The sequence below is a fragment of the Symphalangus syndactylus genome, chromosome 10, assembly GCF_028878055.3.
Source record: "Symphalangus syndactylus isolate Jambi chromosome 10, NHGRI_mSymSyn1-v2.1_pri, whole genome shotgun sequence".
NCBI lineage: Eukaryota > Metazoa > Chordata > Mammalia > Primates > Hylobatidae > Symphalangus > Symphalangus syndactylus.
The window spans coordinates 24,609,211-24,627,069 of record NC_072432.2 but is presented as its reverse complement, the minus strand read 5'-3'; the positions used below and the strand labels follow the sequence as shown (position 1 = coordinate 24,627,069).

The following is a 17,859-nucleotide window of genomic DNA, read 5'->3' as shown; positions in this document are numbered from 1 at the left end:
ACAACTTATATAAGATCATAAGGGGATTCAAACGCCTTCCGATGAGCAAGTCTGAACACCACCACACCATGGAAGGTATTATTTTCCATCTGTGATGCATGATATAAATCCCTGGTTAGCTTGAGTTAATTACTGTCTCATCTTATGCACGAAGTGAGTCAGCTTTGATTTTTTGACTTTTTTAGTCTAGATTAGATAATTAATTGGTGACGTATTTGTACATTAAAAAACATTTTTTTTCTAGGTTAAAAGAATAAATATGAACCTCATTGGATTTCTTAAGTCCTAGAATTTCTTCACAAGGTTGACATAAAACAAGAGTTTCACTACTCTTTCTGTGTTATCTCTCTGTTCTAAGCCCTTAATATTATCAAGACACTTGAGAAATATGATGCTACAGTCAATTCACAGGCTACTCCATGAAGAACAGGGAAGGGAAAGATATTACAAAGTGTTTACCCTTCTGATCTTGTGCTTTGCTCATTCAGACACAGATTAATTTTTCTCCTCTCAGACTGTATCTTTGGCTGAGAAGTCCACTTTTAAATTAAATAGTTTGCCTTTGATTCGTTTAGGAAAAGCCATTGAATTGGCAGGTACCATTGAATTGGCAGGTAGAAACCAGGACACAGGGGATAAAGGTCTCATTTGCATTAAGATAGGTTTTCTCATGAACTCTGCATATTTTAATAGTACTAATGTTGTATGTGCGTTTTGGCAACGGCAAAATTTGACTGAATTAATTTGACAGTACTATAAAGCTACCTCCCTAAACATTCCCTATTTTATAGTGGGAGGAGTACAGATCAAAGGGAATGGATGGAAAGAGCTACTAAACGCTGCTCCCAGAGTCAAGTACAGTTTGTGAAAATGATAGTTTTGAATCCAAAACATTAATCTAAAGACACTTACTTCTTACTGGGCCTGGTAGAAAATGAATTCTGATTCTTCCATTACAATTTTCTGTATGAATAACTGTTACATTTAGAAGTTGCTCTAACTTATGTTGAAAATATCTAACTATGATACTACACTGTGCTACTTAGAGATTACACTTATATTTTCTTATCTATTTTGCAGCAATATTTAAACAAATTTTAAGAATCCACCTACCACAGGATGCTTCATCTGATTTGTCAGGGCAGTCATATTTAAAATCACATTTCTGCATTTTTTCGATGCAGTGACCATCAGACCTGCAGACAAATTCATTGTCTGTGCACTTGTGTGGAGGTAATGTTACAGGAACTGAGGTTTCTGGTGGAGTTGGGAGGTGTGCTGGCAAATTACCTTGATAAGAAATAATATATAGGCATTATTTAGCAGGTTTTCTGGTTTTCTACTTCTTTAAAGATTTTACACAATGAAGCCTTCTAAATATGCCTCACAATATCATAGAGAACAGTGGGTAGTATCAGCTACTCTGCTAAAATAAAATTGAGGTTCTTGTTTTTAGTAACAGTAAATAACCAAACATCTTTGATCATGAAAAATGATGAAGGTACAGATGGAAATTACTGGAAAGCTATTCAGAGCTCACCAAATAAATGGGAGGCCCAAGGCCAGGGCTTAGAGAATCAGCAGGAACCAAGAGAGTTTCAGATTCTGGAATTAAGAGCCAGAGGAAAGATCTAAATAACTTTCTAATTTACTAGGTAAATAACCTTTGTTCTTCCACTGCTACAATAAATCTAACATCTCCTCATCTTTGTTTAACATATTTTCACTTATTTAAAATTCAAGGTTTCAGGAAAGAGTCAAACCAGAAATCTTCATCTAGAAATTTTGTACAAGATTACAATTTCTGAAATTACTGAGGATGGAAGGTATTTATAGATGTTGACTGATTTATTAGTTATTCAATAAACGTGTATTGATAACATGTCTGTGCCATACACATGGTAGATGCAGGGAATCCAAGCTGTGGAGAAAAAGTTAAATATTAAACCTGAACTAAATTGAACATGGACACAAAGAATGATCACCAAGTCCCAGAACGGATTGTGTGAGCCCCTTCAGGCTTTCATCCAGCATTGTTTAGAAGAAATCCCTATTTCAATCTATTCCTATACGTTAGTTATTGAAAAACAACAGACAATCACAAAAACAAGTCAACCTTTTTGTGTTCCTTGGGCCTAGTCACAAAGGACCCTTGTGACTGGACCTCATGCCAAACAACTCATTACAAAAAGAGCTAGGGTCCCAGACTGCGCCGAAGCTTCATGAGACCTCTCCTCCTCTGTGCATGGACTAGTGGCCAACTCTCGAGCCTAGGCCGCTGCTTCCAGGCCTGGTGGTGAATCCTCCATTGTCTGGTGAGTGCAGTGTCCAACTCTGGAGCCCAGGCTGGTTGCTTCCCAGTTTGATGGTGAACCTTCCATAGTCTGGTGAGTGTAAATATGTATATATCTTTTCCTTTCTCCCCTTCCCATTGCAATTTGCTTATTATATCATTTGCTTATTATATCAATTTGCTTATGTTAATTTGCTTATTATATCATTTGCTTATTATATCTGCATTGCTATTTATGTGGGATAAAGCTTGTTTACCCTTAAAGGCATTGTGTGTGTGCCTTTCCTTCTCTCCTCACGCATTTCCTGCACAGAACACAAGTCAAATATGCCATCTCTGCCATTAAACCGTTTACATCTAGTGGACAAGGCAGTCAGATATATCTTTCATTACAGGTATTTGGGATAAATTTATGGTAAAGATATAACTCCAGGGAAGCAAGAATGGCATCTTTCATCCCTGCATCCATAGACCAATTCACAGACCATGGTATGTGGTAGGTATGCTAACATTGACAAGTGAATAAATGGATGGATAGATGGATGGATGGATGGATGGATGGATGGATGGATGGATGGATGGATGCATGGATGGATGGATGGATGAACAGACAGATGTATGGATGAATGAATACCAGAGTGGATGAATGAATAAAATAACAAATGGAAGATTTCACAGTGTATTGAAAGAAAACAGAGGAAAACCATGTATCAGATGGGAGTCAAATAAGATGCCTTGGCAAGCTGATGCTTAAACTGACTTTCAAAGGTTGATGAGCTCATCTTGCTAGGTGAAAAAGAATACAAGGTCTTTATGGGCAATGAGAAAAAACTTGTGTGAATGCATGGAAATACATTAAGCTGGTTTTTTTTATTTTAAATACTGTGAGAGTTTAACATGATAATATCTTGTGATATGATAAGCATGCATCTGATTGACTCATTAGATATGGAACTGGAGAGTAGACAGTTACCATAAAGAGCCAGCTGAAATCAACTTGGAGTCTGAAATAAACACACAAAAATGTGGAGAAGGCCGGGCGCGGTGGCTCACGCTTGTAATCCCAGCACTTTGGGAGGCCGAGGCGGGCAGATCACGAGGTCAGGAGATCGAGACCACAGTGAAACCCCGCCTCTACTAAAAATACAAAAAAAATTAGCCGGGCGTGGTGGCGGGCGCCTGTAGTCCCAGCTACTCGGAGAGGCTGAGGCAGGAGAATGGCGTGAACCCGGGAAGCGGAGCTTGCAGTGAGCCGAGATCGTGCCACTGCACTCCAGCCTGGGCGACAGAGTGAGACTCTGTCTCAAAAAAAAAAAAAAAAAAAAAAAAAAAGTGGAGAAATAACAAGATATAAAATGTCTACCTCAAGATGTACTTTTTGGCATCAATGTGAAGCATGAATTGTAGGTTGCTCTAACATTGGAAAAAAATAATAGAAGAGTTAACCTCTTTCTTTAATCCAGTCAACTAATAAACCAAAGCAGAGATGGTTTAAAGGAAAGAGCAAAAATCTGAGCAATATTAAACGTCCAGTATCTGGAGGACTGGGGATTTACATGCTGTTGGGAATCTGGGGAAAGCCCAATAACTAGTAGTTTATTTCTTAGCTCAAGTACAGAGGCAATTAAGACCTAAAATTGAAGATAGATCAAAATATCAACTTTTTATTGATATAGCTAATCCTGAAGAAAATTTCCTATTTCTGTAGACAAGTGGTCTTCTAAAATGTGAAACCCAGAAATAAGACCCCGAAGTAGGTCTTCCAGGCTACCCTGTGTGAAAGTATAGCAAGGAAAAGTTGACCAGATTTCATATTTCCTCAACTAGTAAACACTAAAAAGAAAAGAGGAGGTGAGGGACCAGGCATGCATACTCAGATTCTTCTTGAAAACTCACCAATGCAATGTTGCTCTTCCTTCCTCTGGGAAGGAATGAATAAGAGGATGAAGAGAGACCAGGAATATTAGGCTACCAGATAGAGCTCAGTCTACATGAGAGACTAACACCAAGGAAATAGTATTCTGATCCCATAGGGATGAGTTTGAAATGATTAATAGATTGTTAAGTAAATGAGCATTCTATTCCCCAAGATCAGATATATAAAATATAGAAGAGAAGGAGTCAGTTTTTAGGGATAAGAAATATTTTCTCACCAGGTGTGGTGGCTCACACCTATAATCCCAGCACTTTGGGAGGCTAAGGCAGGTGGATCACTTGAGCTCAGGATTTTGAGACTAGCCTGGGCAACATGGTGAAACCACATCTCTACAAAAATAAAAACTACAAAAATTAGCTGGGCGTGGTGGCCCACACCTGTAGTTCCAACTACATGGGAGGCAGAGGTGGGAAAATCACTTGAGTTGGGGAGGTTGAGGCTGCAGTGAGCCAAGATCACACCACTGCACTCTGGTCTGGGTGACAGAGTAAGATCCCACCTTCCCACCCCCCAACCCAAACTAAAAATAAAAAATCAAATCATCAAAATAAAATAAATATAAAAATAAATATTTTCTATCCTAAAATAGAAAGCCAATGACAACAACACAAAAAAAGGAGATCCTAACAGGTTGGAAACTTTATCTCATATCCAGTTGGATATACTCACGTCTAAGTCATTGAACAAAAATAAGAACCCAATTAGAGGTGAAAGTTATTACCTTCCATAGAAATCTGATGCATCCAACGTTATAATAAAATGTGAAAAAAAAATTAAAAAGAGAATCATATCATCATTTTTGAATGCTGATGACTTTGAAGATCTTGAAGGACAGAGTTTGAATCAGAGAAAGAAAAATTCGCTAGCCTTGATGAAAAATTATTTTCAAATAAATCTATAATGAGATTATAAAAATCACTTCTGAGGGAATTTGCTGAGAACCAAATCGCAAAACATTCAATGGCCAGGTTGATGGATATTTTATATGTCTCAGTGGAATATATGGAACAAATTTCTTTGAAAATCATCCTTTTAAAATGTTTAAATACAAGGTCTTAAAAATAATCTTCTAATTTGATCGCTAAATTTGTTGTGACATTTCAGAGCATAATTCAGTTACATAATTTTACTGAAAATATATATAATTAAAATGCATTAGAAAATGCGTGTAAACTTTTTATTTGTATGTCCTATATCAAAAACGTCATCTGGAAAATGACGTATTTTGTCAAAGTTTCAATGAAAGTTTGCCTTTAACCAAAGCAGGATGTCAAGTTCTTTCACTTTAGCACATGCTCATCCAAGCTGGTTTGTTCCATATTTAGATAATAAGGTTTTAGTTTAAGACAAAGATTTCAGTTCCACAGAGATGACTGTCATTTGCACTGAGAAAAATGGTCTATGCTGTATTTTGAAATGTGTTAATTTCAAGAGAGAATGGGTAAATTTGTGTTCCAAGCTCAGGGTAAATACACATTACTAGAACAATAAAAGTCTTAAAAAACAGTGGATGACACGTTTTCCTATTCTTCACATTGATGTATATTGTGTATATTTATGGAAATAGAGATTTACAGTTAATCATCTTGCCTTAATACACAGAAACTTCAATAAACAGCTAAATGGAAACACATATATGATGTTCTTCACTGACTGTACTACTTTAAACTTGCTCAATAATACACTTCTAGTCACAAATACCTAGGATTTACTGATTTCTGATTTTATTTCTTTTTTATTTTATTTTATTTTTTATTTTTTGAGACAGAGTTGCGCTCTGTCAACCAGGCTGGAGTGCTGTGGTGGAATCTCCACTCAATGCAAGCTCCGCCTCCCAGATTCACCCCATTCTCCTGCCTCAGCCTCCCAAGTAGCTGGAACTACACGTGCCCGCCACCACACCCGGCTAATTTTTTTGTATTTTTAGTAGAGACGGGGTTTCACCGTGTTAGCCAGGATGGGCTCGATCTCCTGACCTCGTGATCTGCCTGTCTCAGCCTCCCAAAGTGCTGGGATTACAGGCGTGAGCCACTGCACCCGTCCAACTTCTGATTTTATTATTCTTCCTTCAAGAGAAGAGCATTTTAGGGCAGGACAGAAGCCCAGCAAATTGAGTGTCAATAACTTTGCATTTGAGGAAAGAAGACATCAACTGAACTGCTTCAGATTCAATTACATCTTTTCTTTAAAAAAATGACTTTAATTATAAATAATTTTAAACATTCATATAAATTAAGAAAATTATATAATAGATACATGACTCCACCACTAAGACTAAATAAATTATTATAGCATTGTTTCAGATCGTTATACTAACAAATAAATGAGGAAGAAAGAATAGAAAGAAAAAACCTTTCTATAAAGCTCAGACCTCATTCTTCCTCTTTCTACCCCTTCACTAATGCCTTCAGAGGGATCCTTATCCAAATACTAGTTTGTACCAATTTGTATTTTCTACTGTTTGTTTTCTGTTGTTTTTATTGTGGTAAATAGTATTAAGGCTATTCACATTGTTGTACAACAGATCTTTAGCGCTTTTTTTAATCTCAAAAAACAGAAACTATATCCATTAAACACTTGTTCTCCTTCCTTCCTCCCTCCCCCCAGCTCTCGGCAAGCACCTTTCTACATTTGTTTCTACGATATTGACTACCTTAAATACTTCATGTGAGTTGAGTCCTACAATGCTTGTACTTTTGTGACTGGCTTATTTAGCTTAGCATGATGTCCTTGAGGTTAATCTACTGTCTTAGTCAGTTCAGGCTGCTATAACACATTACACACTGAGTGTCTTAAACAGCCATTTATTTATCTTAGTTCTGAAGGCTGGGAAGTGCAAGCTCAAGGTGCCAGCAGAAGTGGTGTCTGGCCCACTTCCTCGTTTGCTGATGGCCATTTTCTCCTTGTATCTTCACATGGTAGAGAAGAGGGAGAGAAAAAGCAAGCTCTCTCCTATCTTTTTATAAACGCATTGATTCCACCCATGAAAGCTTTACTCTCCTGACCTAATTATCCCACATACAAATACCATCATGTTGGGGGTTGGAATGTCAACATATAAATTTTGGGAAAATACATTCAGTCCACAACATCTATGTGGTAGCATGTGATGGGATTTCCTTCCCCCTTAAGGCTGCATAATATTCCATTGTATGTAGATGCCACATTTTCTTTATCCAATCATCTGTTAATAGACATTTGGGTTCTTCCACCTCTTAGCTATTGTGAATAATGTAGCAACGAACAAGGGGAGGCAAAAATCTCAAGGTTCTGCTTTGAATTATTTTGGATATGTATCTGAAAGTAGCATTGCTACATCATAGGATAATTCTATTTTCAATTTTTTGAGGAATGGTCATACTGCTTTCCATAATGGCTAAACCACTTTATAGTCCCACCAAGAATGCACAAGAATTCTGATCTCTCTCTATTCTCACTAATGCTATTTTTTATTATTTGGATAGTAGCCATCCTAATGGGTATGAGGTGATGTCTCATTGTGGTTTTGATTTCCATTTTCCTTATTTGCTCATGTTGAGCATCTTTTCATATGCTTGTTGGACATTGTCATATCTTTTTGTTCTTATCAGCCCCAAATCTGACACCCTATTCCTGTCAGCACTTAGATCAGCAATTACAGTATCATGCAGACTAGTTTCACTGCTCTAAAAATCTTCCATCTATGCATCCTACCCTCTCCCCTAAACAATGGCAAACACTAATGTTTTTACTATCTCCATAGTTTTGCTTTTTTCTAGAACATCATATTGTCAGAATCATAGGGTATGTAGCCTTTTCATATTGGCTTCTTTTGCTTAGTAATAGGCAGGTAAATTTCCTTCATATCTCAGCTTGACAGCTCATTTATTTAGCACTGAATAATATTTTTCTCTGGATGTGATCCAGTTTATTACCTATTTATCTACTGAAGGACATCTTGGCTGCTTCCAAGTTTTAGCAATTGGGAATAAAGCTGCTATAAACACCTATCTATGTCCAGGTTTTTTTGTGTGAATATACTCATTTGGGTAAATACTAAAGCACTTGATTGCTGGATGACGTGGTAAGACTGTTTAATTCTAGAAGAAAATATCAAACCTTTTTCAAAGCAGCTATATAATTTGGTATTTCTACCAGCAATGAAGATGAATTCCTGCTGCTCCACATCCTTGCATTTGATATTTGACATTTTAATTTGTATTTTCCTAATTACAGAAATTATGAAAATTATTGAGATTGTAAAAATTATGTAATTTTTACATCAAGAAATATTTTGGGTGGGAGTGTAAATTAGTTTAACCAATGTGGAAGACAGTGTGGTGATTCCTCAAGGATTTAGAACCATAAATACTATTTGACCCAGTAATCCCAATATTGGATATATACCCAAAGGATTATAAATTATTCTACTATAAAGATACATGCAAACGTATGTTTACTGCAGCACTATTTACAATAGCAAAGACTTGGAACCAATCCAAATGTCCATCAATGATAGACTGGATAAAGAATATGTGACACATATACACCATGGAATACTATGCAGCCATAAAAATGATGAGTTCATGTCCTTTGTAGGGACATGGATGAAACTGGAAACCATCATTCTCAGCAAACTAACTCAGGAATGGAAAACCAAACATCACATGTTCTCACTCACAGTGGGAGTTGAACAATAAGAACACATGGACACAAGAAGGAGAATATCACACACCGGAGCCTGTGGTGGGTGGAGGGCAAGGGGAGGGATAGCATTAGGACAAATACCTAATACATGCAGGGCTTAAAACCTAGATGACAGGTTGGTGGGTGCAGCAAACCACCATGGCACATGTATACCTATGTAACAAACCTGCACGTTCTGCACATGTATCCCAGAAGTTAAAATATAATACAAATAAATAAAAGATAAAATTTAAAATGAAATATTTTTAAATACATATTTTTAAAGGGCCACTTTGGTATTTTGCTCTGGCTTATAACTGATGGTTCATATCTCCTATTCTTTTTCCAATAGGATTATAGTTTTCTTATTTACAGGTGTATATTCCACATACTCCATTCTAATCCTCTTATTTATCTTTATGACAAATATATTCTCCTAGTCTGTGAAATGTCTTTTTGTTTTATATGGTATCCTTCAAAATAAAAAAACATTTAATGACCTTTAATTTATCAATCACTTCTTTTATTGTTAATGCCTTAAAGTTTCTCTAAAATTTTTTCTCTAATATTCGAGATGTTACTATAATTTTTAAATTTTGATAGTTGTGGTTTACACATTTAAGTCTTTACTTTAGACTTTATTGTATATTATCTATGATTATAATCTAATTTATATAGCCAGTTTTGATCTATTAGTCTATTGAGCAGCACAAACTTTTCTCACTTATTTACATTTTATTATGAAATGTATACATTTTTATTATACTTGTATAAAAATGAGTAACATATATGCCTGCTTTAAAGAATAAAAGATATGAACCTACCAGTCAGTTTATGAAATGTCAATTTCCTGATAGTTTTGAAGCCTCCAGTGTTTTTCTTGCTGATTCTAACCCCTCATTGCTCATCTTTCAAGGTGAGTAGTATACTGAATTACTTTTCATTTATTTGTTTTTCTGATTTTCCTCATTTGCAGGTGCACCAAATATCCTCTCACAGTTTCTATTTCATTAGGTTGTTATGTGATTAAATGAGTTAACTTTTTTTTTTTTTTTTTTTTTTTTGAGACAGAATCTCGCTCTGTTGCCCAGGATGGAGTACAGTGGTGAGATCTTGGCTCACTGCAACCTCCACCTCCCGGGTTCAAGTGATTCTCCTGCCTCAGCCTCCCAAGTAGCTGGGACTACAGGCGTGTGCCACCACACCTGGCTATTTTTTTGTGTTTTTGGTAGAGACATGGGTTTCACCGTGTTGGCCAGGATGGTCTCAATCTCCCGACCTCGTGATCTGCCTGCCTCGGCCTCCCAAAGTGCTGGGATTACAGGCATGAGCCACCATACCCGGCCTAACATTTTTAAATTCTGATAATAGTGACAGAATATAGTAAACATCAGGGAGGTCCTTTTTAAATAAAATGGTATTTGGGTTTTGAACTTTAGATGAACGGAAGCTTTCTCTGTATCAGCAACAGAGATTATAACGATTAGAGATTTTAACCAATGCAATGTGATATTTTCCTCAAGATAGTACTTTAATTCATTAAGGTTAATGTATATATTGTAATTCAGTAATTCTGAATGCTGTCTAATATTTAATTATATGGAAATATATTGTAGTTAGCCATTCTACCATTAATGATTTTGGGGTTGATTCTTCTAAGGTATTGTTTTCTCATTTTGTACATTTCTCCTTATGTATCTAGAAATGGAATTGCTTGGTCACGGGGTATGTACAATTTCAACTTTAGGAGATAATGCCAAACGAGTTTCGACAGTAATTCTATACTTCCCAGCAGTATATAAACATACAAGATGCATTATGTGCTTGCCGTCCATTTGTATATTTAGGTTTATCCATGTGTTTGCCATTTTTCATCACATCCCTGGTTGAGCTCATTTTGTGTCTTTCTGAGATTCACATTTACATAGTTCATTTGTCTGAACTGCAGAATCTGGTGCAGTGAAATATTATTTGTGTGTGTGTGTGTGTGTGTGTGTGTGTGTGTGTGTGTTATCCTTTGAATGCCATCTTAACCCTCTTTCCTGAAAAAGTGTTGCTTTGCTTTAAGCTAACAATTAATAGTTTTCAGAACTCTGAAAATTATATCTGTCCTCTGACTTCTGTTCTTGCTGTTGAGAAGTCAGTCATCAGCCTAATAGTGGTTCTTTTGCAATTGACTCACTTCTGGCTCTCCTCTCTCCTTTTTCTGCATCTTGTCCATCCCATATGCTCCTACTCCCTAACTCTGGCATTTGCTTTATCTTTCTGTTCTATTTCTCAATATTCTCTCTTTTTTTCTCTCACCTGGAGATTTCCCCTTTTTAAGCTCAGCTTGACATTTAAATCAATGCATGTTATGTTATAGTCGACATTTCTAGGAATAAATAGTGTCACAGTTTTTAGGTCATCTGGTCTTCCATACTACTAAAACCAGCAGTCTGTTTGGTGTGTGTGTGTGTGTGTGTGTGTGTCTGTGTGTATGTGTCTGTGTCAGAGAGAGAGAGAGAGAGACAGACAGAGAGAGTGAGAGAGAGAAGAGAAATAGTCTCACTGTCGCCCAGGCTGGAGTACAGTGGTGCGATCTCGAATCACTGCAACTTCTGCCTCCCAGTTCAAGCGATTCTTGTGCCTCAGCCTCCTGAGTAGCTGGGATTACAGGCACCTACCACCATGCCCATCTAATTTTTTTGTATTTTCAGTAGAGACCGGGTTTCACCATGTTGGCCAGGCTGGTCTCGAACTCCTGACCTCAGGTGATCCACTCGCCTCGGCCTCCCAAAGTCCTGGGATTACAGGCTTGAGCCACCGCGCTCAGCAAAACCAGTAGTCTGAACTGCATCTTTAGTTCTGATTTCAACTTAACTAGAGAATGATCATTAGAGAGAAATCATGGACATGAGTTGGATGACTTCAAAGAGAGACCAATGAGTTCATAACTGAGGAAAAGTACAGACAATTCATTTTTATCTTAAAAAGGTTTCAGAGAATAAGTAAAAGGACAACTACTCTAAGCAAAAACATTGTAAGAGTTTATAATTCTTAGTCCTATTCTCATTACTTCCTTATTTATTACTCCACCAGAATGAGGAAATTTTACAAACCAAGTAAGTCCAATGTCTTGCATTGAAGAGAAGAGCACTAAAAGAGCTAAATGAGAAAAGCGTTTCTTCTTCTGGAACTGAACTCTGCAATTGGTGGTGGTTGTAACTGGGAAGATGCAGTTGCAGCTGATTTCACAGATTCTGTGATGTGGAAGTTAAACAGAATCCAGAAACATGGTCAGGCCAATTCTTCACGTGTTACTGAGGCATGACAAGGACTGCAAGATTCCTGATGGACTCTCTGGTCCTCACACATTGTTCAGACTTTCCTCTAAGGGACATGAGGTGAACTCATTTAACTTTGCAAATAATTAGAAGAGTATTTTCTAAAGTATCACACTCTTAACTCAGGTGATGCTAGAAATGACTACGCAGTATATGGAAAGAGAGAGCAAGAGAGCGAGAGAGTGCGCAAGAGCTCCTGTCTCATCCTCTTTTTGTAAGAGCACTAATCCCATCAAAAGAACCCCATCCCCATGACCTAATCTATTCCAAATTACCTCTCAAAGGCCCCACTTCCACATACCATCTCAATGGGTATTAAGGTTTCAATATATGAATTTTGGAATGGGGCAAATATTCAACTCATTACAAAGCTTATAGGGTTTTGTTGGCCTATAATTGCTTAGAATAAGGCTAAAGTTGGTAGCAATGATAGATTTAAGTCTCTTTAAACAGAGAACACTAAAAGCTTTGCAGATGAAACAAAAATTGAAAAGATGAAATGCATATGACTGAAGTTTACACTCACTAAGAAGCAGAGATTAGTCTGATTTGATTTGATCTGATCTTCTTCCACATCCCTGAGCCGCAGGGGAACCAAACTCCCTGCACATCTGTCATGTGGAAGATTTCATAAGTAGGTGTCTCAGGCTCCAAATGGACTCAGTGATCTAACTCCTCACTCTGTGAATTCATTGTAACAAATATGATAAACTTCAGGCCACACTAATATATTCTCTCTGGTAAAACAGATTTTCCAACTTGTTTTATACTAGACTTCCCTCCCTACACCCATTCCCACATTGATAATTAAGCAAATGAAACCAACATTTTAACATCTCTAGTCCTGGATAAATTATTACCAACTTTAGACATATGATTAATGAATTGCTTGACTAATATGAATCATTGTACTTTATATCTATCTGTAGATAACAATGCATATGTTTTCCCTGTGGCTTTTTGAGTTAAGAAATATATTTAACATAAAAATCTAAAAGCATACTTGAATCTTAAACAGTCTCTTTAGAAAATTTAAAATGTTTATCTACAGCTTTTGGGGAATATCATACATTTCTTCTATTTTACTTAGTACAATAACTTGGAGTTATACTCACAAGCTGAAAGAACTATGTTTAGTATGATTTTATTGAAGTGTCTGTGTTAGATATACTTTCTAGGTGAAAAGGTTTTATGAAAGCATAGCTATTCTTTGGATATTATTATAACAACTATGTTATGGTTGTTTGCCACAAAATATGCAGTTTTTTTTTTTCTGTCTCCGGTAGCCAATCAGCAATTTTTGAAATACTTTTGCTTTATAACAAAGATTCAATGACATTCTCCATCTTTACAGGTATTCTACTATATTTGAATGCGACTACAAATGACTGAAGTAGCAGATGGAAAATTTCCAAGCTGTGAACTAACCATTTAGACAACCTTCTCCATGTTTAACATTTAGCATTTCTCTCAATTAAGAGAGAATGTAAAACAATGTAGAAGTTTTAACTTTAAAATAAGTTAAGTGAATAATTTGTTAAATTTTATTTTCTAAGAACACAATAAAACTGTTAATTGAACATATTGCAAACTTTGGCCAAATTTTTGTTTCCTATATATATGCTAAATCACTTTACAGACTACACCAAAGAAGCTAAAACCAGAATATTTAAGATTGCAATCACCAAGGCTCAAATTTGTTTATTTTTCCCCTGAAATCTTACATCAAACTGCAAAACTTTCCAATAATCTGGTATATTCTTCCGAGTCTACACCTCCTTTAGAAAAATACAAAAGAAAGTCATATTTCAAAACACAGTGCTTTCATGTAATTTATTATTCTGAGACAAATACTATTCTGAGACAAACAGCATATTAGAAGATGAAAAGCTGCAGGTGATCTCTTAAAAGTAAAGCCAATAGCATTTACATTGTTCCCTTGCTTTTTGATTCACACTGAAACAAACATTCATCTCTGCAGAATAAAGGAAGACTTAAACACCATTTGTAAATAAAGCTGGTGAGACATTGAGGCTAATGAGAAGGGATGCCAAAAATGTAATCAACCCAGTTCAACAACAACAAAACAACACATTTAATGTGTGAGGGATGGGGGAGGACATCATAAAAATCATGTTAAGCGTCCTTAAAATAGTCACCATATTTTATCAATTTGAAGGCATCATCAGTTGTACAATGTGCCACTACTTTAGTAACAGTTATCCTGGGGAAAACAAAATACTACTAATAATGTAAAAATGGATATTCATATAATACTTACATTCTAATAACTAATAATTTTAGTAACTAACAATTCTAATGTGCATGCTGACATCTGAAAATTTAAAAGAGAATAAAGAGCACAAAAATTATTTTTCAATTTGCAGACAGTATTTTGTGATGTAGTCAATGTTTTATTTTTCTAAATAAACCAGCTATCTCACCATTAATCCTTGGTGCAAGAAAGAAAATTCCTGTCATATGTGTTCAGCTGAAGAAAATATACTTCTGGCCCTTCTAATGAAGGACAGAAAGAATAATGAAAAGCAAATACTTCCTTTGAGATACACACTTTTTAATATAAATGTCTCAGAGCAATTCCTAATCTAATCTGAAGATCTGATTCAAGATATAAGGAAATATCTTTAACTTTGTCATCATTCCTCACCGTGGTCTCCTGAGGTAATAGACAACAATGTAAAATGACAACATTATTTTACAGCTATGCAAAGAACTATGGCTAAGTTCCTACTGGAAATGTAATTAATTTTGCCTAATGGATTAGATTAAAAATAAGAATGTATTTACATACTGCATATCCATTAACAAATTACTGATGCTATAGTTATTTTTAATAACATTTATCTTTTAGTATTTAGAGTTATAAGTGATTTACATATTATCATTACAGTACTAGTGTGTATTCTGTATTCTGAATTTAGAATTATTAAATATTATAAATATAAAAAGATGTAAATTGTGAAATTAAAAACATAAACGTTGCAGTAGGAAGATGTGTAGGATTTTTGTATGGAATTAAAATTAAGTTTTTATCAGCTTAAAACGAATTGTTGTAACTATAAGCTGGTTTTTGTAAGCCTTATGTTAAATACATAGCAAAAACCTATAGTAAATACACAAAAGGTAAAGAGAAAGCAATCAAAGCATACCACTACAGAAAATCATCAAATCACAATGGAAGATAGCAAGAGAGAAAGAAACAAAAGATCTACGAAACAGCTAGAAAGGAATTTTTAAATGGCAATAGTAAGTCCTTACCTATTAATAATTACTTTAAATGTAAGTGAATTACATTCTACAACAAAAGGACAAAGAATGTCTTAACGGATAAAAAAAAAATCCAACAATGTGCTGCATACAAGAGTCTCACTTCCACTTTGAGGACACAGATATACTAAAACTGAAGGAACAAAAAACACATTCCATGCAAATGCTAACCAAAAAAGAGCACAGGAAGCTAGACTTACATAACATAAAATATACTTTAAGTAAAAAATGGTAAAAAGAGACAAAAAAGTCACTATATAAATATATAGCAATTAATCAAGAGGATATAATAATTATAAATATATATGTACTCAATATGAGAGAACCCAAATATATAGCAAATATTAATAAATCTGAGGGGAGAAAGAGACAGCAAAACAATAATAGTAAAGGACTTCAATATCCCACTTCCAACAATGGATAGATCATACAGACAGAAAATCAATTAAGAAACACTGAACTTAAATGATACTTTAGAGCAAATTGACCTAACAATCATATACAAAACATTTCATTCAACAGCAGCAGAATACACCTTCTCAAGAGCACCCAGAACATTCTCCAGGATAGATAATATGTTGGGCCACAAAACGAGCATTAACAAATCAGGAAGTTTGAAGTCATATCCAGCATCTTTTCTAACCACAATGGTATGAAACTAGAAATCAATGACAGGGGAGAAGTTGGAAAATTCACAAACACGGCAATTAAAACAACACACTCCTTAAAAACCAGTAGGTCAAAGAAGAAATCAAAATGAAATAAAAAATCTGAGATAAATGAAAATGGAGACACAACATACCAAAACTTATGAGATACAGCAATAGCAGTTCTAAGAGGAAAGTTTATAGTACTAAATACCTAAAAAATAAAAAAAATTCAGAAATAAAAAACATCTCAAATAAACATTCTATCTTTATACCTCAAGGAACGTGAAAAAGAACAAACTAAGCTCCAAGTTAATAGAAAGAAGGAACTAATAAAGATCAGAGCAAAAATAATGGCAATGAAGAAAAAAAATAAAAAGATCAATGAAACTGAAAATTAATTTTTTGAAAAGATAAAATTAACAACCCTTTAGATATAAAAAAAACAGAAGACGCAAATAAATAAAATCAGAAACAGACATTACAACTGATGCCACAGAAATACAAAGGATCATACGAGACTGCTATGAACAATTATACTTCAAGAAATTGAATAGCATTAAAGAAATGGATAAATTCCTAGAAACATACAACCTTCCAAGATGGAATCAATAAGAAATAAAAAAAAATCTAAACAGATTAATTATGAGTAATGAGATTGAATAATTAACCAAAAATTTCCCACCAAAGAAAAGCCCAGGGCCTGACGGATTCACTGCTAAATTCCACCAAACATTTAAAGAATTCATAATAATCTTTATCAAACTCTTCCAAAAACTGAAGAGGAAGAAACACTTCCATTTTTTAAGATCAGCCTGGGCTTGGCGCGGTGGCTCACGCCTGTAATCCCAGCACTTTGACAGGCTGAGGCAGGCGGATAACGAAGCCAGGAGATCAAGACCACCCTGGCTAACACAGTGAAACACCGTCTCTACTAAAAATACAAAAAATTAGCTGGGCGTGGTGGCGGGCGCCTGTAGTCCCAGCTATTCCGGAGGGTGAGACTGGAGAATGGCATGACACTGGGAGGCAGAGCTTGCAGTGAGCCAAGATTGCGCCACTGCACTCTAGCCTGGGCTACAGAGTGAGACTCCATCTCAAAAAAAAAAAAAAAAAAAAAAAAAAAAAAAAAAAAAAATTCAGCCTGATTCCAAGCCAGAAAAGGAGACTACAAGGGAAGAAAATTACCGGCCAATATGACTGACGAATATAGATGCAAAAATCCTCAACAAAATACTAGCAAGCTGATTTCAACAACAGTGTAAAAGGATCATATATTATGACCAAGTGGAATTTATCCCTGGGACATAAAGATGGTTCAACACATATGAATATTAATAAATGTGATACATAACATTAACAGAATGAAGGCTTAAAATCTTATGATCAGGTCAATAAATGTAGAAAAGGCATTTGACAAAATTTAACATCATTTCATGATAAAAACTCCAAACAAATTAGGAATAGAAGAAATGCTCCTCAATACATTAACAGTCTTAAATCCTTTAAACAAGTATTGGGAGGATGTGGGTAAAAGTGAACCCCTGTACAAGCCCAAAGTTAACATCATACTCAATGGTAAAAAGCTACAAGCTTTTCCTCTAAGATCCTCAAATCTTTGTCTCTAAGACAAAAATTCATAGAGAACTACAAAAGATTCCAAATAGCTAAAGCAATTTTGGACAAGAAGAAAAAAACTGATGG

The 17,859-nt window shown here is 35.4% G+C and overlaps 1 protein-coding gene across 1 annotated transcript in view; it reads right to left on the bottom strand.

Moving 5' to 3' along the window:
- The window catches only part of MALRD1 (MAM and LDL receptor class A domain containing 1), a 690,246-nt gene that overhangs the window by 454,214 nt on the left and 218,173 nt on the right, over positions 1–17,859 (bottom strand). Inside the window, exon 20 of the mRNA XM_063611006.1 lies at positions 1,114–1,290. Within this exon, the coding sequence (XP_063467076.1) occupies positions 1,114–1,290 (177 nt within the window). The remainder of the gene's footprint in view (positions 1–1,113; positions 1,291–17,859) is intronic.